This window comes from Serinus canaria, chromosome 18, assembly GCF_022539315.1.
Source record: "Serinus canaria isolate serCan28SL12 chromosome 18, serCan2020, whole genome shotgun sequence".
NCBI lineage: Eukaryota > Metazoa > Chordata > Aves > Passeriformes > Fringillidae > Serinus > Serinus canaria.
Window position 1 is genome coordinate 100,954 of NC_066331.1, and position 21,797 is coordinate 122,750.

The window sequence follows — 21,797 nt, forward strand, 5'->3', positions numbered from 1 at the left end:
CTTTCAGCTTTTGAAGTTGTTGTGGACCGCTGTCTTGATAGCCTTAAAGCAGGAGGTGTTCAGATCAATGGTCTTCATGCTTCTGTGGCACCACGGCGACAACAGGAACAGATACCTCCCACCCTGGAAAAATTCTGCTTTGTGCCCTACACTGAAAGTAGCTGTTTGTCTTCAAGTGCCCATCTTCAGGCCTATTTGGAGCAATGCAAAGGTAGAGTGGGATTGCTTTCTTGTCATACTAGGAGAATCTTCTAGCCCGAGAGAAGTTGTTCATACTCCTTCAGAATATCCAAGATATTAAATGTTGGTCTCTGTAGAAGACTTCAGCAAGGATTCTCTGTATGATTGCTGGAAGCTAAAACCTAGTTCTGCCTGAGATCCCTAAAATGTGGAAAGAGTAAAAAGCCATGAAGGACATCTTTCCTTCTAGAACATTCAGATGTGGTGTCAGGTGGCACAACCACTTCTGCAAGCAAAGAGACACAAATCGTCTGTAAGGAGAAATACAACCTAGTTGCTTTAGACACTGACAGGAGAGCTTACTTAAGTGAGTTTTTAACCTTGGTTTGGTTTTCCCTGTGAACTGCTAAGATAGGCAAGGTTCCCATTTGATTGTGGGCACATATCCAAACAGGGAAAATTATTTAGTGAGGCAGACATCAAAGCAATTATTTGCCACAAGAATAGAATAGGAGCAGTTCAGTCTGTTGTGAAACTGGTAGCTAAATACATTGTTTTTTGATGGGGTGACATCCACTAAACTAATCACCTTAAGTGCCTTTTCATCAAATAGAAAAACGTTACTTTTTTAAAAAAATTTTACTCTAGTGGTGAATTTTGCTTCATCTTGAGAGAATATTTTTTTTCATTCTGTGTTGGTGGAGTGTCTTCATGCTCATCCTTAGATTTGGCAATAGATTTTAAAGATTTCCTTTTTTTTTTTCTCTTTAGTTTTCCCCTGCAGCATCCAATTACTGCCCCCAGAGGGTATTTTTTCTAGGCTGTAGTGAGAATGTTTTATTTTTTGTAATCCAGTTCCTGATCCTCAGTCAGGATTAACTATTTCCCATGAGTTTATAAAGCAAAAAGGCATTTTAGTATTTTTTGTATCTTCAGAAACTTAAAATTTTCCTCCACAGCTCCCTAAATCAATCAGAAGTTTTCTGTTAGTTGCCCTCTTTCAGTCAGTCTTACCACAGGATATTGAGGGGTTTGTTTTGCTACAAAGTCTACTTATTTGGGGCAGCTACTGCACAATACATTATCATGTGAATGTAACAGGCTGCACTGTATCTGTGTGGCTGAGGTAATGATACTGAATGCTGTAATGTGTGGTGCTTATCAGCTGGTGTAACAAATGGAGGCAAAGAGGAAAAGAATTCTTAGAAAATCTTGACTCTTCCTTTTATTTCCCCTTCTATTCCATAGGTCTGATCCAGAAATTACAGTCTAAAGTGGCAGTGCATGGGGTCAAATTAGTCATCCCTGGACTAGAAAATGCAGTGGCTGCTACGGGGTCCTCGTCCACACAGAACGGCCTTCAGCATATCCTCGCTGAGATCTGCCGTCTGGAGCTGAATGGAAACCTCCATTCTGAGCTGCAACAAGTTGTGATTCGAGAGAAAATGCACTTCCAAAATGACCCTCTTCTCAGTGGATTGCTGGATTCTGCAGAGTTGAGGACTTGCCTGGATGTGGCATTGGAGAACATGATCAGTCATAGGATGAAGATAGTAGAGGTTAGTTGGAAGCCTTGGATGGGACCATAGCTAGTCTTTCTAGGCCTTCCAGGAACCTCATTACATACTGCTGTTGTTCTGGTTATAATTCTGGATATCACTTATGTTTTGATTTGGTTTCTGCTTTTCCTTCCCCTTCATTTTCTCACAGGCTAATGCAGGAAGCGGACGACTGTTTTCTCGTGTGAAAAGTATTCTGAATGCTCAGCCCCTGTTGCAGGTGGACTACGTTGCCACTGACTGCATCCTGGAAAACCTATCAGCTATTGAAACAGAGCTACAAGATGCTGCTGTTGTCTCTAGCCGGTGGGATCCATCTAGCCCTCCCTCTGGAAATCTGACCAATGCTGACCTGGTGGTATACAACTGTTCAACAAGTGTTATAGTGAATACCACTGAAATACTCCCTAATTTGGCAGCTGCTGTGAAAGAAGGAGGGTTTGTTTTGCTACATACTCTTCTTAAGGGAGAAACTCTTGGTGAAATTGTCAGTTTCCTTACAAGCCCAGATCTGCAGCAGAAACACAGCTTCCTAAGTGAGGTAAGCCTCTTGCAAGGACAGATACTTTCACCATGGATAGTCTGAGTCTGCTGCTTGCAGATGCCCTGATGGTAAATGTGTAGTAGGCATTGCATGCATGCCTTTCCATTGAGGACTTCTGCAGAAATATCTAATAAACACTTCTTAAGAAGAGAGGACTTGCAAATTACTACATATGAGGTTGAGAGAGTAAACTGTAGGTTAAATCAGGAAAGCCTTTCTTAATGCACTGAAAGGTATTAATTGTCTTTTGTGCATCTGTCTAATCTGTATAAAAAACACTGACCAGGACAATTCCTTTATCGTTAAAATCACGTTGCTGGGTGGGGTACAGCTTTATCACTGTAGGATTCTGAAATGCTTCGGTATCAGAATCTCTCTCTTACTTTTGATACTACTGCTTTGAGTGTGATTTTGCATGTTAGTTAATTTCTTCTAACATTAAGGTGCTTCCAGAAGGAAGGCTTTTCTCTTGTATTTTTCTTTTCTTCCTTTCCTCTTCCCTATGTTATCTGATCCCATAATGAGATACAGTATAATAAGCCCTGAGAAGCTGGAGGAGGGAGAGAAGACTGTTAGCATTATATCTTCAAACCAGTATATCATACAGATAAAGTAATGCCAAAGCTGGTGCAAGAGGAGGAGAGTAAAAGGCAAGGGTAAAGGTGGAAATTGGGGCATCATCTTTTCTTGGCATCTGTTGGACCAAGCAATAATGGAAAATTCAACCTCTACAGAACTTACCTATTTTTCCTGATTTGAGGGAATGCAGCCTCTCAGCTGTCTTCTTTTAGAATAAGAAGAGAGTAGCAATTTCAAATTTGGATTTTGTTTATAATTCTGGGATGGGGTTGTTGGATTTTGAATTTTGCAATTACATGGATTCTAGCCCTTCACTTGCTGCAGACATTTTTTCAAGGGGACTGCAGAAGAAATATGAAGTTCTTTGCTCTGCATCTTTCCTGGTGAACAGGAGGATAAAGAGAAGGCACTGAGATGCTACTGGCACCAATAACAAAAACCAGAAATCTGTCATTTGCTACTACCAGGCTACTGATACTAATCCTTGGGAGAAGATACCTGTCTGTTGAATGTTCCTTCTCTGAAGGAAATTAAACAAGCCAGGCAAGAGTGTACAGGACTTACATAGTTCTCAAAGTTTTCTAGATACAGACACTGTCCTTGGCCCTTGATATAAGGGATTACACTGTAAAAACCTTCTGCTGGTCTGTGCCTGGCTTGGAAAAGCAAATGGATGATTTTCTGAGAGCCTGCAGTCATCTTTATTTCATTCAGATAGTAATCCTTAAGTGTTTCTGGATATACCATACATGCATTTTCATTCTTTTATTTTCCTGAAATGCCATTTCAGTGTGTAACTTAGACATATGGGTGCTTCTCCCCATCTCTGTGCAAACAGGGCTTATATGGCATAGGGTAGACACATTCAAATACACTGTGGAATTTGGTGGCATGGTCACAGCTCTGGTTTTTTGCACACCTGCTAGTGTGCCGAGACTGGTTCCCTAACCTGGACTTTGAGATACTTGTATTCCCACTTTTGGAAGATCCTTTGGGGAAGGAGTAGTCTAGATGTGGATAAAACACAGTTATGTTAATCAAACCTATATTTGTACTGCAATAATACAGAGCAAGTTTTCAAGAAAAAGCAAGAAAAATTGACTTTTGACTTCGCTGTTAATTTTGTTGCTTTGCCTGATTTGACAGGCACAGTGGGAGGACTTATTCAGCAAAGCTTCATTGAATCTTGTTGCCATGAAGAAGTCATTCTTTGGCTCAGTTATTTTCCTGTGCCGTCGGCAAGCTCCTGTCAAAACACCTGTTTTTCTGCCAGTAGATGAGATGAACTATAAGTGGGTTGAATCCTTAAAGGTGAGAATTCCTGTGTCCTAAGTATCTGAATTTCCAAATCATTATACTTTCTAAATGAGATATTTAGTAGTGTTGAAAGAAGAATGTGTGTATGTGTGTTCAGTTACTTTTAATAAAATAGAAGTTTCTAATCTCTGCCAAGGATATGAGGGCTATTTTCTTTGTAGTTCCTAGTAAAACAGTTTGGGGTTTGTCCTCTTTGTCCGGTAGGACATCTTGGCTGACCCATCAGAGAAGCCTGTATGGTTGACTGCCACCAGTTGTGCAAACTCAGGAATTTTGGGAATGGTGAACTGCCTTCGCCTTGAAGCAGAAGGCCATCGAATCAGGTACGCAAGCCTGATGATGCCCTTGAGTCAAATTTGGGAGATGAGATATTTGTGTTAGCTTCTTCTCAGACCTATAGCAAAACAAACAAAACTACAACTCTTGTCATCAGGTGTGTGTTCATTTCCAACTTGAACCCTTCATCTGCTGTCCCACCCACGAGTCTTTCTTCTCTGGAGATGCAGAAGATTGTTGAGAAGGACCTGGTGATGAATGTGTATCGTGATGGAAAGTGGGGCTCCTTCAGGCATCTTACATTGCAGCAAGGTACAGTCTTTGAGAGCTGAGGATCATTTGCAAGGCCTTGAATCTGAATGAACTTTGAACAGAAAATGAGTAGCTGTTGTTCCTACTGTTACTTTTTATTATTATTTTTAATGAACAATTTTGAATTCTTCTGCTTCAGCTCAAAGTGAACAGTAGAACACTTTGGTGCTAGGAGGAGGGATAGGCTATTTTAGGGCATCAGTAGTATTGCAAAGCAAGAAAGGGCTCTCTGGATAGCAAATGGAGGTGGTAGAAATTGCACAGGGAATTTACTTGTTTTGGAAAGCATGTACCTTTGTTAATGTGTGTAAGTTCTTACTGTTCCTTCTTCTGCAGCACAACCTCAGGAGCTAACAGAATATGCCTATGTAAATGTGCTAACTCGTGGAGATCTCTCGTCTCTTCGCTGGATTGTCTCCCCACTTCGACACTTCCACACAACTGATCCCAATGTTTTACTCTGCAAAGTCTATTACGCATCTCTCAACTTCCGGGACATTATGCTGGCCACCGGGAAGCTTTCTCCAGATGCTATCCCTGGTGAGTTAAAGTTACACTAGAAGGATACATATTGTTGTTCTAGAATTAATCTCTTGATTGTTAGTTATGCACTGGCTAGATCGTATGCCAGAAAGCATGCTTTTGAGAAGGAAGTACAGCTCTGTACACCAAAAAGTTCTCAAGTTCTACTTCCAGTTACAGTTCCATTTTTTCCAATTAAAAAACTATGCTCTGAGAAATGTTGCTTGCCACATTGCACAGATACCAAGTGTGAGATAAAACATGTTGATAGAGGTTCCAGAGGTGGGCATGGTAAATACCAAGGTGAGAATGTTGAAGTTTCCTTTTGCCATGCTGATGGACATGCTTGAATTTCAGGGAGGAAAAATGCACAATGAATTAACTGCCTGTTTACAAAATGGAGGTAGTATTATCTTCATAGCGAGTTAAGAGTTAATGTAATGTGTATGAAATGGTTTTAAAATATGTATTTAACATATTCCTCTCTCTTTTAAAATTTAGTGATTTGAGTAGGGCTGGGTTCCCCTTCATGACTGAACCACCTGGCATAATGGAAGTTGCCCCTGTGCATGGCAGAAGGTTGGAAGTAGATGATCTTTTAAGGTCTCTTCCAACACAAACCATTAAATGGTTCTATGACTGACATAAGTGTCTGCCTAAGACATGAATTATCAAAAATTCATATTTTGCAGTGATCGTCTTTCTAGTTTATGTATCATTTTTTTTCTGAGGGACAGAATTGCCTCTGAAACAAGGTGTTTTCATTAAATTTCTCACATGAAAACTGGAAACAAATGCAATATCATCAAGGATAAGTGCTTGTGATTTAATGAGACCAAGTCCTTTTCCACTACTCTTGCAGTGAGTCATTAACTATGACAATTTATGAACTGTGTACAGAAGAGACAAATCTCAGAGGTTTAGACTTTCAGGGACTGCTGCTCTAGAACAGGAATTTTAGAAGAGAATTTTCTTTTTTGTAAAAGGTGTTAATGTTCTTTCAGGTAACTGGGCTTTGCAGCAGTGCATGCTGGGCATGGAGTTCTCAGGACGGGACGCAGCTGGAAGAAGAGTAATGGGATTGCTGCCAGCAAAGGGGCTGGCCACAGTGGTAGACTGTGAAAAAAGGTTTCTGTGGGAGGTGCCTGAAAACTGGTAGGTCAGCTTCTGGTTAAGATTTGCCTTCCTGCCTGAGGCTGATGACAGCCCTGATCAAACCTGAGTGCTGTACAATGGCTAGATTTCCCTCTGGCAAATGTTAACAAGGCAATAGTGTCCCAAGCAATTGTAGGATTTTGGATAAGATTCACTGCAGGAGTTCAGCACTAGTTTTTGTACAGCAGCTTACACAAGGTTCTCATCTTTTTTTTGGCTCTTAGCTTCACATGTTTCAGTATACACTGGGATATCAGTGTTCGTTATGTTACAGGTTAGTTACTGAAAAATTTTTGCAGAATAAGGAAACCTGGTTGTGTTTGGCAGCTGTGGTAGTCTGCTGTATGATTGACACCTTCTTATCTATCTTTTCTATCTGTCTTATCTTACGCTTTCTTATCTATCTCAGCAGTGGAACCTTTCTGTTGCAGAAAGGCAAATTTCATCAGGAAAATCTAGTAGTCTTTCCCAAGGCTAAAGATACCTCTTCCACTTTGTTCCTTAGGACTCTAGAAGAAGCAGCTTCAGTGCCTGTGGTTTATGCCACTGCTTATTATGCTTTGGTGGTTCGAGGTGGTATGAAGAAGGGTGAAAGTGTCCTGATTCACTCTGGCTCAGGAGGTGTGGGCCAAGCAGCCATTGCCATTGCCCTGAGCATGGGCTGCCGTGTCTTTACTACTGTAGGTGAGTACTGAGGGCCCAAAGTCATAGGGAGAAAGAGATTATAGCTAATAGAGAAAGCATGTGTGTGTACATGTATAGAAGGATATATACCTATTTAGGTGTATACTTATTCCCCTCCCAATGTGATCTGCTGTAGCTTTGATCTAGTTTCCAGGCTGAGAACTGGTTACATAGTAAATACAGCTACTGACTCTGTGCTTGAAAATTCCACATCACAGTCAAATTTATCTGTCTCTGTACACTGTATAATCAAAAGTCCAGAAGATGATCATGGCTTCCTCATTTTACATTTAGTAATATGCATCCAATGCTTGTTCATTGAAAGGCACTCATCTGTTTCTGGTCCTTGCTCTATCTCATAAATGAGCGGTAGCAATCAGACAGCCTTTGTTCTAGAGTCTAACATCTTGAGAGAGTGAAAGCTTGGAGATGGCTTCTCAGATTTACAGTCCTTGGGGGAAAGATGTGCAGTGGAAAATGGGCTTGTTTCATCATAAAAATGAAATTGGTGACATCTCTCAACCTGTCTTCTACTTCAGGTTCTGCTGAGAAACGTAAGTATCTCCAAGCAAGATTCCCACAGCTAGATGCTAATAGCTTTTCCAGCTCCAGAGATACTGCCTTTGAACAACATATACTTCGAGTTACCAATGGAAAAGGTGAAGTTCAATAAATATTTTTTCTTTTTTTGTCAGCTAAGCCACATTATCAGTTGTGCATTCTAAAGACAATATGAGTCACTGGAAGACAGGGTTAGGCTCTCAGCAGAATTAAGTAGGTGCTGCTTCTTTCATTGCAGGTGTCAACCTCGTGTTAAATTCCTTGGCAGAAGAGAAGCTCCAAGCCAGTTTGCGTTGTCTTGCTCGACATGGGCGCTTCTTGGAAATAGGCAAATTTGATCTATCTAACAACAGTCAGCTTGGTAAGATGGGGCATTGGGAAGCGCCTCTCATTAGATTTTAGCTCCTGCCCAGTACCCCTAGGTGCCCTTTTCTGCAGGACAGATCTCCACCCTCCCCAAAATTTATACTTATGTCTGGTGTTACTAGGGCTCAGGTGCACAATTGACACTTGTTAAATTTTGTATCAGTTATGATTGCCTGGTGTTCCTGTCTGTCCAGATGCCTCTGCAAGGCCTCTTGTCCCTCAAGGCAGTCAACAGCATCTACCAGTTTTGAAGGCACAGGGCAAGATAACCCTGATTTCTCTTGGATGGGAAAAAATTTTTGAATGTTGTAAGGTGATGTGTCAGTGAAAAATTACAGCAATGTTCTCCTGTTGTAGAATGATTACATATAGCATCGACAGCCTGCTTCCTTATTCTAATTAAATTTCAAAAGATCCTATCATATTGGAAATCCTTGCTATGAGGAAGAGTCTCCTGTGGAGGTAGACATGATGTATGTAGGATTCTAGCTCCCCAGTGACTCTAACTCAGCTGTCACTAGACAAAAAAAATATTCTTTTTAATATCAGACTGACCATGATATAGCTTCTCCTCTCAACACGCAATTTTTTGGAGTGGCATTTCTGTGAAACTGGTCTGCTTGTAAGAGAACACCATAATGTTTGGAGAATATATGCAAGAATGAGTTTGGAAAATGTAGAATTCAAGCATCTGACTGCTTTACTCCTGTAACCCAGAAATGTTTCTGAAGCGCAGGGTAGGCTCCATTTTGAGATGTCAGCAGCATCAGGTCATAACCAAGTTGCTTTTTCTAGGAATGTCTCTCTTCCTCAAGAACGTGGCATTTCATGGGATCCTACTAGATTCAATATTTGATGAGGGAAACCAAGAGTGGGAAGTAGTATCAGAGCTGTTGCAGAAAGGCATAAGAGATGGTGTAGTAAAGCCCCTGAGGAGTACAGTCTTCAACAAAGAAGAGGTAGAAGCTGCCTTCAGATTCATGGCACAAGGAAAACATATTGGCAAAGTTATCATCAAGGTAATGCAATAATGATTTTGATTCTCTGATACCCTCTGGCCATCCTCTGGTGACTACTGGATATTTTGATCTATTTTGAGTTGAAGGTCTATGAGTAGGGCAGCACAGGGTCAGTTTTTACTGCTGTAATTGTCACAATTGTAACTGTCAAGTCTGACACTGATTCTACAAGGCTCATTCCCACTGTCTGGAGGAGCATAGCATGAAAAGATAAGAAATGCATTATGTATCTGATTATCTAATTGTAACTACCTTTTTTTGTGTGTGTGTGTTTGTCTGTTGTTTCTGTTTCTTGGTTGGTTTTTTTTGTGGGGGAAGGTCCAAGAAGAGGAAAAGGAGTATCCTTTAAGAAAGTCTGAACCAGTTAAAGTCTCCGCAATCTCCCGTACTTCCTGTCCACCTACGAAGTCCTACATCATCACAGGGGGCCTGGGAGGATTTGGGCTGGAGTTGGCACAGTGGCTAGTTGAGAGAGGAGCACAGAAAATTATACTGACATCTCGTTCTGGCATACGAACTGGTAAGCAAAAATTGTAAGGGAGCAGGGAATATGACTGCCTTTCAGCAGACCTCAGTTTGTAGTTTCTCTCCACTTTTAAGTGTCCTGTTGGTGACTAATAATGTCTTGATCTCTTTTCTTTCCTGTATTATCTCACTTCAAGCTGTTATCTCCTTTATGATAAAGGAGGAACAATCTTTTAGTTTGACCTTTTTTTCCAATTACTACTTTCCCCCTTTTATGCTTCCTGTTTCTATCAATCCATTTTCTCTCTTATACAGGGTTTTTTTCTGTAGCCTTTCTTTTCCCTTTATGCCCTCTGCAAAGTCTGGCTATCTCACTGATTTGTCCACTGGCTGTAGCATGTTAGATCACATGCCGCAAGGAAGGGCCTAAAAACTCCTTGTTAAAGATACTTTGTTCCCCAAGGTACATGTGTCTTGCTCCTTAGATAGCTCATCTGTAAAGATGGACCTTACTCTGATAGCATCCATAAACATTTTTATTCAGATTTAAGGCATTAGTTTGATTACAGTGGCAGCAATTGAGATTTATCAGTGATAGTCTTCAGTATTTCCTCATACAAATTCACTCATAACTCAACTTCTGTCTGTCTCTACAGGTTTCTTCTTTCTTTTGGCAAGTTCACAATCACACCACTTGTGTGTACAAACCCATAGATCAAGTACAACTTCTCAAGTTCTGGCTGTGCTACTATAATCTGTTGCTTTGCTTTAATCTAGCCAATTTTCCCAATCTCAGTGCCCAAATTTTTGTTAATTTCTCTTCACGGTTGTATTTTTCTTTCCTTCCTTCCCCACACCACCACCTCAGCCCTTAGGTTCTCCCAGTGCTGTTCTCCACTTTATCTATGTAGAATTTCTGAAATTCTAAGGATTTCTAGCTGCTGTTCAAGTTTTGTCCAATTTTTATCTCATAGCTGAATCAGCAATTATTTAGCTATTCAGTCCCTATCTAGTCAGAAAAGGATAAAGGAGCAGCTTAACCAAAGCCTTATGGTTGGGATTCTTCATCCAAGGCACTGTCTACTTTTATTTCTTCTAGGCTACCAGGCTAAACGTGTTCAAGAGTGGAAGGCACTGGGAATCAAAGTGCTGGTATCTACCAGTGATATTGGAACACTAGAAGGAACACAGCAATTGATAGAAGAGGCTTTGAAGCTTGGACCAGTTGGAGGCATCTTTAATTTGGCTGTGGTAAGTGACAAAAATGCTCAGGACTTGTAAGAAGCAACATCCATTCATGTGACTTTTTTACTAAAGGCAGTCAGGCTTCATACAATTTTAGTTAAGTTCTCTGTGTTTCAAAGGACACTATGCTTTGGTCTTTCCTGGTGACTAAAGGCTTATGGGTCTGTTCCCTTGACCTGAGAAGCAACAGTATTTGGCCAGCAGGTTCAGTTCTGTGATAAGACAGATGTCCTAGCCTCCTGTGGACAAGAAAAATCCCATGTAGAGCTTGCCAGAATTTCTGCAGTGTCAATACAGAAAAAAATACTGAAAAAAGCAGACTTGGCAAAAGGCATGTTGTCATATTTTGGGTTATTCAGGATATGTCTGTACTGCAAAGTTACAAAAATATATTGTGTAGCGATATCCTCTCATATCTCAAGCCATGTGGCATATTTAAACAGAGAAACTGGAGATACTGAAACTACACTTTCTTTTTTTTATCCCTCTTTCCACCCCCATAGGTCCTTAAAGATGGCATGATTGAAAATCAGACCCCAGAATTATTCTGCGAGGTCAACAAGCCAAAGTATTCAGGCACCCTTCATTTGGATTGGTAAGTGTTTGTAGAAGGGACAAATAAGAACTGTTTTTAAAGTCAAGAAACTGATCAAGCTTAGTTGTTTTAGTCTTGCATTAGCCTTTGACAATAATACACTTAGCAGGTTTTTCTGATGCGGTTTCTCTTGCTCTGTTCCAAGGGTGACTCGTAAGAAGTGTCCAGACCTGGACTATTTTGTTGTATTCTCCTCTGTAAGCTGTGGAAGAGGAAATGCTGGGCAAAGTAATTATGGCTTTGCCAATTCTACCATGGAGCGTATCTGTGAGCAGCGGCATCATGATGGACTCCCAGGTAAGATGATTTTACTCATTGCACAGTATAAACTATCTTGTCAAACATCCAGATGAGGACCACCAGAAACCTGTGCACTTATCTGGAGTGATAAAGTATGTTGAAGGCTGTTTTCTGCTCCTAGATGTTACGCTGAGTCATTCATGTGTGAATGAATATTCACCATTTAACAGTACAAAGGAAATGCAGGCCTTAGCATTGCTCATTATTAAGTTCCTTTTTTATTAACTCACTCCTGTTCCTGCCATGTGCTTTAGTTAGTTGCTTAGTGTGTTCTTCTAATTTCTTCTCCAGGCCTGGCAATCCAGTGGGGAGCCATTGGTGATGTGGGTATCTTGATGAAGACAATGGGAAACAAAGACATTGTGGTGGGGGGAACAATTCCTCAACAAATGAGCTCATGCCTGGAGGTGCTCGATGTTTTCCTGAATCAGCCTCATCCTGTCATGTCCAGTTTTGTCCTAGCAGAGAAGATCTCAGCAAAAGCTGAAGGAGGTAGTCAGCGGGATCTTGTAGAAGCTGTTGCTCACATCCTGGGTAAGTGCTGTCACTCAAGCACTACTGGATGGTGCCTACTCTCTCATTACTTTTGGAAAGCAGTGGTGCTGCTGTAGGTCCTCTGCTCAGCATCTCTTCCTGATCTTCTGTGGTGTGGCAATGTTGCTGTTGTGAGACTGTTTGCTTTTTTTTTTTTTTTTCCCCTTTACACTGCTCCTTCTCTCAGATACGGGCTGTTTCTTTTATGGGTTTTTTCCTGTTACTGTGTTTACATAGATGGGCATATGTACTCCAGAGTCTTGGGTTTTATTTAGAGTGAGCTGGTACCTTTTTCCAAATGGAGAATCAACAGGAGCAACCCCCAAGAGCAAAATTCTGGGACAGCATGTAAGACAGCAAATACATAACTAACTTTCTGAGTACTGTTCCAGCTTTCAAACATTCACCTTGATATGTCCCCATGCCACAAAAAGTAGCTTTTCTCTACTTATTGCTTAACTGGTATTTTATTCGCTTACCAGCTCTGTTATCCCAGGTGAACATCTAGTAACCATGGCTTAGCTATGCATTACAAGTGCCATGTCCTTCTGTCTGTCTTGAATCTGCTTTCTTTTACCATTGTGTCTCTTATTTTTGTGTTGGTACTGAATAATCGCTGTCAGCTCTGTCTACTATGTCCCACTTCAGTTGTCTCTATTGCAGACAGAACTGTCTAGTGACCCTTTGTTTTCTACCCAAAAAGGTACTGATAAATGAAAGACAGTCTCCTGAGTGTTATGTGTAACTCACTGACAGCAAGCTGATCTCTCAGGGCAGATGCGGCTTTTAGAAGCAATAGGAACTGGTCTGGGAAACCACGCCAGCTACAGGGTTAGTTTGGAAGAAGAGAGTATGAAAGCAGCAAAGAGAGGAGCTAGTAGTGAAGCCTAATAGTGGGAAGGGTGGCAACATGGGGCTGCACAAGGTGGAGGAAGGGACAAAGAGCTGAAGATGCAGATGTTATTATGAGAGGCCTTCTATGGGCAAGAAAAGGGTGAGAGATTGAACAGTGTGAAAATTGAAGGGGAAAAGGGAAATGAAGCCTAAACACATCAACTCCTCCTCCAGTGTTGTAGACATCAAGTGTTCCAGTCAACCATCACTGACACTGATAACTTTCATCCTCACTGGTGATTAGGTCTAGGATTGCAGTTTCAATTAGAGCCTCCAGTGCATGGAATCTGTCTAGCTGACTGACTGTTCTGTATTTGGTCTAGAGCTGATGTGAAAATGTTCACAGCTATTTAGTTGGGACTGACGTATCCCCTGTCATAAACCTGTGCACATTAATACGAACTCTAAATACGTGATCCCATATGACAAGGTGGGGGTTGTAGAAGAGGTGGTTTATGAAAGTACTACATAATCCTGAAAGGTAAACTGCATTTCTTCAGCTGCAGTTTGAGATTTTAGGAGATAGAAGAAAGTGGAGAAGGCTGCTAGAGAAGCTAAGAGCTGAAAAGAAATTGGCCTTTTGCTAGTATGCTCTTTTGTTCTCAGGGGTCCGTGATGTGAGTAGTCTGAATGCTGAGAGTTCCTTGGCTGACTTGGGCTTGGATTCCTTGATGGGTGTGGAGGTGCGCCAGACGCTGGAGAGAGACTATGACATCGTTATGACCATGAGAGAAATTCGACTCCTTACGATCAACAAACTGCGTGAACTTTCTTCCAAGTCCAGGACAGCAGAGGGTAATCCAGAGTGTCTGGATCAAGGTTGCTACCAGTTACCTGAGTCCAAATAGTTGAGCTTCCAATCTGTTGCTTTCATCTCTAGTGCCATAAACCTCTATCAGATCATGAAATAAGGTTATAATTGAATAGCTTTTAAGTGACAGACATGTCACAGAAGTGTATTGACCACTAGGACAGGCCCATTATTTCTGGGGGCAGGGTGTACAAGCAAGGCAAGCTGCTTTCTTGCTTAGCTAGCAGCTCCATGCATGAGTACTCTTACATAGCTATTTGTGAGATGCAATTTGAGACCTTTTACTTGTCTGGAATAAACAATGTAATGTCCTGCTCACGGGAAGCTAAAAGCATATGCAGTTGCTGCAGAGCAACTGACAGTAGGAAGATTCCTGCTTCTATGACCTGATGATATAGTGAGGCAACAGGCTAATCTAGGGCAGCCTTAGCCCTGAAGTTGTCCTTTAGGAGTATGGCTACATGACTTAGACTGACCCTGAAGCTGATTGGGTTTGTCTGGTGTGCTTTCCTTCAAAGATCTGAAGACATCCCCACTGATGAAGGCAGGCCCAGGTGAACCTCCAAAACTAGATTTGAACAACTTACTGGTGAACCCAGAAGCGCCAACAATCACTCGTCTCAATGATGTTCAGAGCATGGAGCGCCCTCTTTTCCTTGTTCACCCCATTGAAGGATCCATTGCAGTTTTCTACACTCTGGCCTCCAGACTTCACATGCCCTGCTATGGGTTCCAGTGCACAAAAGGTATCGCAGTTCTTCAGCATCTTGAATTTACAAAATAGCATTCTGAACTGTAGTTGCTTTTAGAGAGGGCTTTGTTTCTAGACTATTAAACTTGGAGGAAGAGGTATCAGGCCTATTAGTCTGCAGAGGGTCATGTCAAACATCCCTGGTATCAAGAGGAATAATAGATTAAATTGAAGAGTTTACGTATACAAAAGTCAAAGCATCCTGTTCAACCTACTATTGGAAAGCAGCAATATTACTATTACTTGTCCTAAATGGAAGTCATTAACAATAATTTAGTAATTTACCTGCAAAGTAACCTGCATGTTTCCAACAGGATTGTTTCTGAGTGCATGAAAACAATTTGTCTCTGCCAGTGTCTTTTCACAAGTCTAACTCTCTTCCATGTTCTAGCCGCTCCTTTGGAGAGCATCCAAAGCCTGGCAGCGTATTACATTGATTGCATGAAGCAGATACAGCCTGAAGGACCTTACCGCATTGCTGGATACTCTTTTGGTGCCTGTGTAGCCTTTGAAATGTGTTCCCAGCTGCAAGCACAACAAAATGCTTCCCATGCACTCAACAGTTTATTCCTTTTTGATGGGTCTCATTCCTTTGTGGCAGCATATACCCAGGTAAGGGGCACAAAGAGAATCTTTTTTCTGGGGATCATCCTCTCTCATCAGGGCTCATTTTTCTCAAAGCTTACTATTCTAGATATGAACAATCTGAAAAGGGACAGACGTTATTCACAAAGATATTGGAAGACAGCTGTAGACAGTGGATGCTTAGAGATGGCTGAAGGGTAGAAGCACATGAGAGGTGATCTTCATTGAATGGAAAGAGTTCAAGCACAAATGTTGCTCTTGCTATGATAAATCATATTAGTATGTCTTCTGGAAGATCCTGGTGCAAGTCAAGATCCTCTTGTAGTGGTACGAGGAAACCTTGCTTAAGGGTTCCCTTTAATTTTCATTGTATTTTAGAGAATACTAGGCTCTTGGCAATTGCCACCTGTGGACTTGCTTTCTAATATGTCTTGAAGGGATTTCCCCCCTTCCTTTTTTTCCCAGTTCACACTTTTGGTTCTATAATTGTTTTTATCTGACTTTTAATATCAGGCACGTTCCTCTCATGTTCACATTGTATTCTTCTCTCTTCCAGAGCTACAGAGCCAAACTGACCCAAGGAAATGAGGCTGAACTGGAGACTGAAGCATTGTGTGTCTTTGTTCAGCAATTTACAGGAACTGACTACAATAAGGTACTGTTTCTTATCTTCAAGATCCATATGTCTTGATATTTCACAAGAGGGTGTATGTTTTTTTTTGTTTAATGGAAATGGATTCTCGGCTCTTGAGACTAATGTTAAAAAAATGTTAATATTTCCAGCTGCTGGAGGTTCTTCTGCCCCTGAAAGATCTGGAGGCTCGTGTGAATGCTGCTGTAGACGTAATAACTGAGATTCATACAAACATCAATCGTGAAGCACTCAGCTTTGCTGCTACTTCATTTTACTACAAGCTGAAGGCTGCTGACAAGTATATACCAGACTCCAAGTATCATGGGAACGTGACACTGATGCGGGCAAAGTCTCGCAACGAATACAAGGAAGGTCTGGGTAGAGACTATAAACTCTCAGAGGTCAGTCACAGCCCCACTGATGACTGTTGAATTTCTTCTGATATTTGGGGAAACCAAAGGAAAGCATGGGAAATCATCCTTACTGAGAAAAAAGGGACAAAACCAACCTTAAAGAAATAATTGTTCTGCAGCTGCTGTGCTCTAACAAGAATTAGAAGTCTCCAAAAGCAAATGAGTTAATTGGTTTCAGGCATTTTCTGTGGGTAGTGAGGGCCAGAAAGTCTTGCCTGTATATGGGATATGTTTTCTATAGCTGATTCGTGCAGCTCTCTAGAATTCCAAATAGAATATTTGGATAATAATGATGTTAAAAGAGAGCAGTCTCTTTTCACTGTAGACCCTGAAGCTAATTCACTGAATGAGGGCAGCCTTATGACAATAAAGGCAGCTTTTTCTCAGTTACCGTTTTTTCACTTAGAAGCTAGTAGTTAGAAGTGGGTTTCTTGTGGGCTAAAAAAAGTTGGGGTTTGGCCCATAGTCCAGATAAGGTTCTGTTCTTTAGCCCCCGCTCACATACAAGGCTTAAGTTTGTGCAAATACCAGGGAAAAGGAAGTGATTGTCAGAATTCCCTTCCTGCTTCTGGCATCTCCTATACTTTCAGATGTCTAGCTTAGTCATTATTGACTCCAGGCTAACTTATATGTTATTGAAGTTACATAATGACCTTAAAGGAAGATTTCTGGTGGTGGGCAAAAGGGGGGTGGGGGTGGTGTTTATTTTGTTTACTTAAGGGCTTGGAAGTAGCTACTTTATCATTCATTCTTTGATATTATTGGTTAACTTCCTGCCCAGGTTATATTTGAGTGGATCACCTGTCAGGCTGTCAGACTATTGTGCTTTAAAACACTGGTTCCAACAGTGCACCACAACTGATCTGTAAAAATGTGTCAGAGTAAAACCAGTGCCATTTTTAACTGAGTTTGATAGCGACAGTGGTCTAAATTATGAGTAACATAGAAGACTAACAAACCCAAAGTGGCTAGGTGATCAGCTGGTTGTAAATTGTGAATGAAAAGTTTTTCTTTTTCATTCTAATGCAGGTATGCGATGGGAAGGTATCTGTCCACGTTGTTGAAGGAGATCACCGCACCTTGCTGGAGGGAGATGGTGTTGAATCAATTATTGGGATCATCCACAGCTCACTGGCAGAGCCACGTGTCAGTGTCAGAGAGGGTTAACTTCTACTTCCTCACTGTCAATGACAAAGAAAATGCCAACAACATTCCTAGTTATGACAGGCCCCAAGGAACTCTTTCTGTTCAACATCTCATCTGCTCTGCTGCCAGAACTGGGAAGTCCAGCAGGACTCAATTGGTCTTTTTCTGTCTCTTTCTTGCTTATCTTATCCTTTTTCCACATTTATGGGTTCTATCTCCTTCCTTTCCCATGGCTGTTTTTCCCCCTAGTTTCCCTGTCCATGTTACCTGCAGTGCTGTGACTGTCACTGTACACTGCGGTGAGGGTTCCCCACAGATGGTTGCTTCCTACACCCTTGGCAGTATAAAAAAAAAAAAAAAAAACAAATTTAGGAGTAGATTTCTTGTGCTTTATATTGTTTTTGTCTTAACAAAAGTATTCCAAAGGGTATGTGATAGCACTTGTTGACCAAGCCTAGTGAACAGGGAGAGGAGAGGAGCTGCAGCTGGTTTTGGAGATACTTTTTATCTGTGAAGAATCTGTCTGCAGTTTAGGTCAGAAAGAGAATTCCATTGAGGGTTTTGTAACTATATTTTTTAATTTGCTATATTCTAAGTATTTATTGTGTCAAACCAGAGACTTCTTACTTGGTTTTAATTTATCGTGGGTTATAGGAGCAAAGAAACATCCCTTTTTGGAGGGGAAGGTTTATTCTACAAGGGAAAGTTGCCCATCTTTGAAATAATCTAATTTCTTGTTGGTTTTGTTGGGTTTTTTTTTTCTTTCTCCCACTGCCCTGCCCTTTTCAGAAAGCATTAGGTAGAAGAAAGGATTCTTGCCATCATGTACTCTTCAGAGGAGAGAGGGGCCTGAGGGATAGAGTGGATGGTTTGACAGAGGCCGCTGTATTGAACAGCCATAACTTGGGCATGATAAAAGCAGGCAAAGCTGTCCCTAGGCAGGTACTTTGTTTATATTTGTGCAAGGTTCTGTGGCCTGCTCTATCAGAACCTTAGTAAAGCACTAATATTATTGCTTTACCTTATTCCCTCTCACCTCCAGTCTTGCTACCCAATTAAAAATTTGGAATGGGGAGGGCAGGGAATAGAATTCCTTAACAATAACCGAACAAATCTTCCTATCCCTGCTCTCCCATAATCAAAGCTCAGGCAAACATACAAATATCTACCCAAAGCCCATATATATTTTATTTACCACAGGGCTTGCTTAAGCCTTGTATTAATTTTTCTTTCAGTAATGAATCTGGAAGTCCCACATAAGTTAGCTAAGTAATCAGTTTGATGGTCTGATTTTAAAATACAGTAGTACCTTTTTAAAGGAAATTTGCATAACATTGAATTGAAAAATTTCTTGCCTTTGCTATGCTGGATCTGTCCTTTCCAAAATCAGTAAATCCTTGATACACTTATGATACAGAGGAGACCTGGGTAGCAACAAAGCACCAGCTAGGAGAAGCTATTGTGCTTCTCCAAAGTGCTGTAAAACCCCTCTTCTCTCCTTTCCCCTGTGAAGTATTCTGGCTGTACAGGAGCATTCCAGTGAAAGGAACAGATGGCTCTTCACTGCAGGTTCTGACCTAGTGTCTTTTGCTTATACCACCCTCTGTTGATAGTGGCTGGGTTAACTGATTTTAGTTTTATAAAGTATTTCTTTTGTGAAATTGAAATAAAACAACATAATGTCAGCTTAAACCATTTTGAAATGTCTTGTTTTTTTTTTGTTTTTTTTTTCCCTTTCAATTAATGCTTTTTGGTCTGAAGAGTGGTTTTTTTGGCTTTTCTGGTATTAAACAGAATTCATCACTGGTTGGGTTTTGAATTATTTTCTACCATCGTTTCTTAATCCCATGTTTCATCTGGAGTCTCTTACCTCTTGGTATAAAGCAAAAGAACTGCTGCTACCATACCTGATTTGTAGTCTATAGAAATAATAATAGTAATAATAATAATGAAAATTATAACAATGAAGGCTTAGTATTCTGAAGCATGGTTTGTTGCCATGATTTTGGTATCTTAGATACAACCAATTTACAGCCATAATATTGAAGTGGGAACTTTTAGATGGGCTTTTATTTGCAGTATCGGACAAGCCATTAATACTCCTGCCTCAGTTTCCCCACATGTAAAATGGGACAATAGTGTCTGCCTCAGGGCCTCTCTGAGACCTAGACAGGCAATGGCTATAAATGCTCTGAAATTTTAGGTATGATGTCTAAGTGTTAGACAGTAACAGAAGGAGGAAAGTGTGTGCTGTGTGAGGGATGCTGCATACTGATACTGGAATGGCTGTGTAAGCTGTGTGCATACACCATGGGACTTCATGACATCTACTGCACGCTGTCCCTGCACATGCTGGTATTGGGTACTACACAAAAGAAAACCAATGGGGACTAGCTGGTTTAACTACTGGCAGTTGTAGTGAGCCTGAAAAAAAGGGGTAAGAATCCTACTTTTGTGATGGTTATATTAAACTGGAAGGAATAAGAAATGATTAATTGTAAAGCAAACAGGTACAATAGCACTGTGCTAATGTGTGTAACATCTGAATGGACTGTGTGGAAGGAGCACGGACTAATGCTGTCCCATCTGTTGAAGCAGCAGTTTGATGAGCTTCCTGTATAGACAAATCTGTATGGCTTCATCTAAGCAGAGCTTGAAAATACTGTTTTAGTCATAGAAGTTGCTGAAGAATAACTTACAGCTTATATACTGTTCATGTTCTTGAGGTTGTTATTTGAAAAGCAGAAGGTTGTTATGTTTAGGGCTTTTTCCCCCCATAATTATCTGGTTATGAGCTGCTGCCATGTAACCCATTATTATAACTGGCTGCTGAACACAGCATGCCAAAAATAAAAACCTTACTAGTGCTGGTATTGCTTGTTTCTCAGTAGCCCATCAGATTAGACATGTAGAATAATATCAGAAGGCAAAATCCAATATTGCAGTTTCTTGTTTTGAGAAGACAAGGACAGAAGTGAAGTCCCTCATACCTACCCTTTTCTGTGAAACTGAAGTGGGGAATTGTCAGCTGATGCATTCCATCCTTTTCAGATAGCTTCTCACAGGCTAAAACCATGCTGATCTCAATCTCAAGACCGTAGAGCAGTTCTCTGATCGGGGAACTGTTTAGGGTCACAAATGCATATTGCCATTTTGGAATGATGGACTGTGTACCTTAAATCTGCAATAGAAAGAGTTCAGAAATGCATGGCACACAGCATATGTCCCCAGTATTAAAGCTCCTATTTTCCTTTTCTAGTCTACCACCTTAGAAGGCAAAGAAATACACCTCTCTTGCTGAAGATAGCAATAGAAATAATGCAAGAAGGGCCACAGTTTAATAGAACTGGTTACATAAAATAACACTACCAGAAAGCAGAAGCACTACCAGAAAGGGAAGTTCTCTCATGCTGAGATGGAAGTCAAGTAAAACCCAAAAGATTTAAGGTAGAATAGGAAGCAGATGTTTGTATATTTTGCACTTAAACAACCTACCAGACATCATACCTGCAAATCAGGGTCAAAAGAAAGAAAAAAAAATACCCCTGGAACAGTTTCATCAGAGGAAAGGGGTGCTGATAGCAGGGGTGCAGAGGCTGTATATTTAAAATAGCAACCTCGTTCTTTAGGCTGCAGAGAGGTAATGAAAGATGGTAAAAAATAATTAGAAGTTTGAAACATTTATTGTAGCAAGCTCATCACAGCCATGAGTGCTAAAAAGTTGGAGAAGGGGGAAAATAGAGGCTTTGACAACGAGCTTGCAATGTGAAGGCTTGTCAATAGATAGACTAACAGGCTTACTGAGCAATGGGAGTTTACATGTAACTCTGCTTAGGCTACGGTGCTTTGTTACATGATTTTGTTGGAGTTTTTCTCAATAAGTCCTGGAACTCAAGTTACATTGCTGTTTTGACTGAAGTAGAGATAGAGCATTTTTTATATGCTAGAAGGTATTGGCTGAGAGAAGCAGAACTCCTCCACTGTACTCATCCTGGTGATGATCAGTAGCTTTATAAAATGATGCAAAATGAACGATATTGTCATAGATGCTGTTACATTTGGTTCAGTCATGGGGACCATTTTCACCTCTCTGCCCCGACTATCCGACACCAAGGACAGGACAGACCTCTCACTTTGTCCGAGCTCTTGCAATGCTCAGTCACGGCGCTTCCGGTCGGCACCGGCTGCGGCGGAGGCCCAAGTGTTCAAAGACTCCTGGGGACAAAGGACGGGAGCTGCTGCCGCCCGGGCCGCGCTGCGCGAGGCGCGTACCGGCCGAGCGCCGGGGCTCCGTGCGCCGCCGCGGCACCTGAGGGGAGACCGCCCACGCACGGCGCCCCGGCAGCCGCC

The 21,797-nt window shown here is 41.2% G+C and overlaps 1 protein-coding gene and 1 long non-coding RNA gene across 2 annotated transcripts in view; one reads left to right on the top strand and one right to left on the bottom strand.

The window, feature by feature from the left end:
• FASN (fatty acid synthase) overlaps positions 1–19,142 on the top strand; it is a 40,836-nt gene extending 21,694 nt beyond the window's left edge. Inside the window, exons 21-43 of the mRNA XM_009094265.4 lie at positions 8–211; positions 1,429–1,739; positions 1,891–2,280; positions 4,009–4,173; positions 4,384–4,502; positions 4,613–4,767; positions 5,104–5,307; positions 6,294–6,444; positions 6,950–7,128; positions 7,668–7,787; positions 7,928–8,050; positions 8,851–9,074; positions 9,393–9,594; positions 10,639–10,790; positions 11,288–11,379; positions 11,525–11,676; positions 11,971–12,213; positions 13,714–13,902; positions 14,437–14,664; positions 15,061–15,281; positions 15,811–15,909; positions 16,038–16,289; positions 17,331–19,142. Of these exons, the coding sequence (XP_009092513.1) occupies positions 8–211; positions 1,429–1,739; positions 1,891–2,280; positions 4,009–4,173; positions 4,384–4,502; positions 4,613–4,767; positions 5,104–5,307; positions 6,294–6,444; positions 6,950–7,128; positions 7,668–7,787; positions 7,928–8,050; positions 8,851–9,074; positions 9,393–9,594; positions 10,639–10,790; positions 11,288–11,379; positions 11,525–11,676; positions 11,971–12,213; positions 13,714–13,902; positions 14,437–14,664; positions 15,061–15,281; positions 15,811–15,909; positions 16,038–16,289; positions 17,331–17,468 (4,313 nt within the window). The 3' untranslated portion in view covers positions 17,469–19,142. The remainder of the gene's footprint in view (positions 1–7; positions 212–1,428; positions 1,740–1,890; positions 2,281–4,008; positions 4,174–4,383; positions 4,503–4,612; positions 4,768–5,103; positions 5,308–6,293; positions 6,445–6,949; positions 7,129–7,667; positions 7,788–7,927; positions 8,051–8,850; positions 9,075–9,392; positions 9,595–10,638; positions 10,791–11,287; positions 11,380–11,524; positions 11,677–11,970; positions 12,214–13,713; positions 13,903–14,436; positions 14,665–15,060; positions 15,282–15,810; positions 15,910–16,037; positions 16,290–17,330) is intronic.
• A 12-nt stretch (positions 19,143–19,154) lies between these two features.
• Positions 19,155–21,705, bottom strand: LOC127060230 (uncharacterized). Its single transcript, XR_007779003.1, has 2 exons — positions 21,574–21,705; positions 19,155–20,628 (listed from the first exon to the last, which is right to left on the bottom strand). It is a non-coding gene; the product is annotated as an uncharacterized LOC127060230 (long non-coding RNA).
• Between the last annotated feature and the right edge of the window lie 92 nt (positions 21,706–21,797).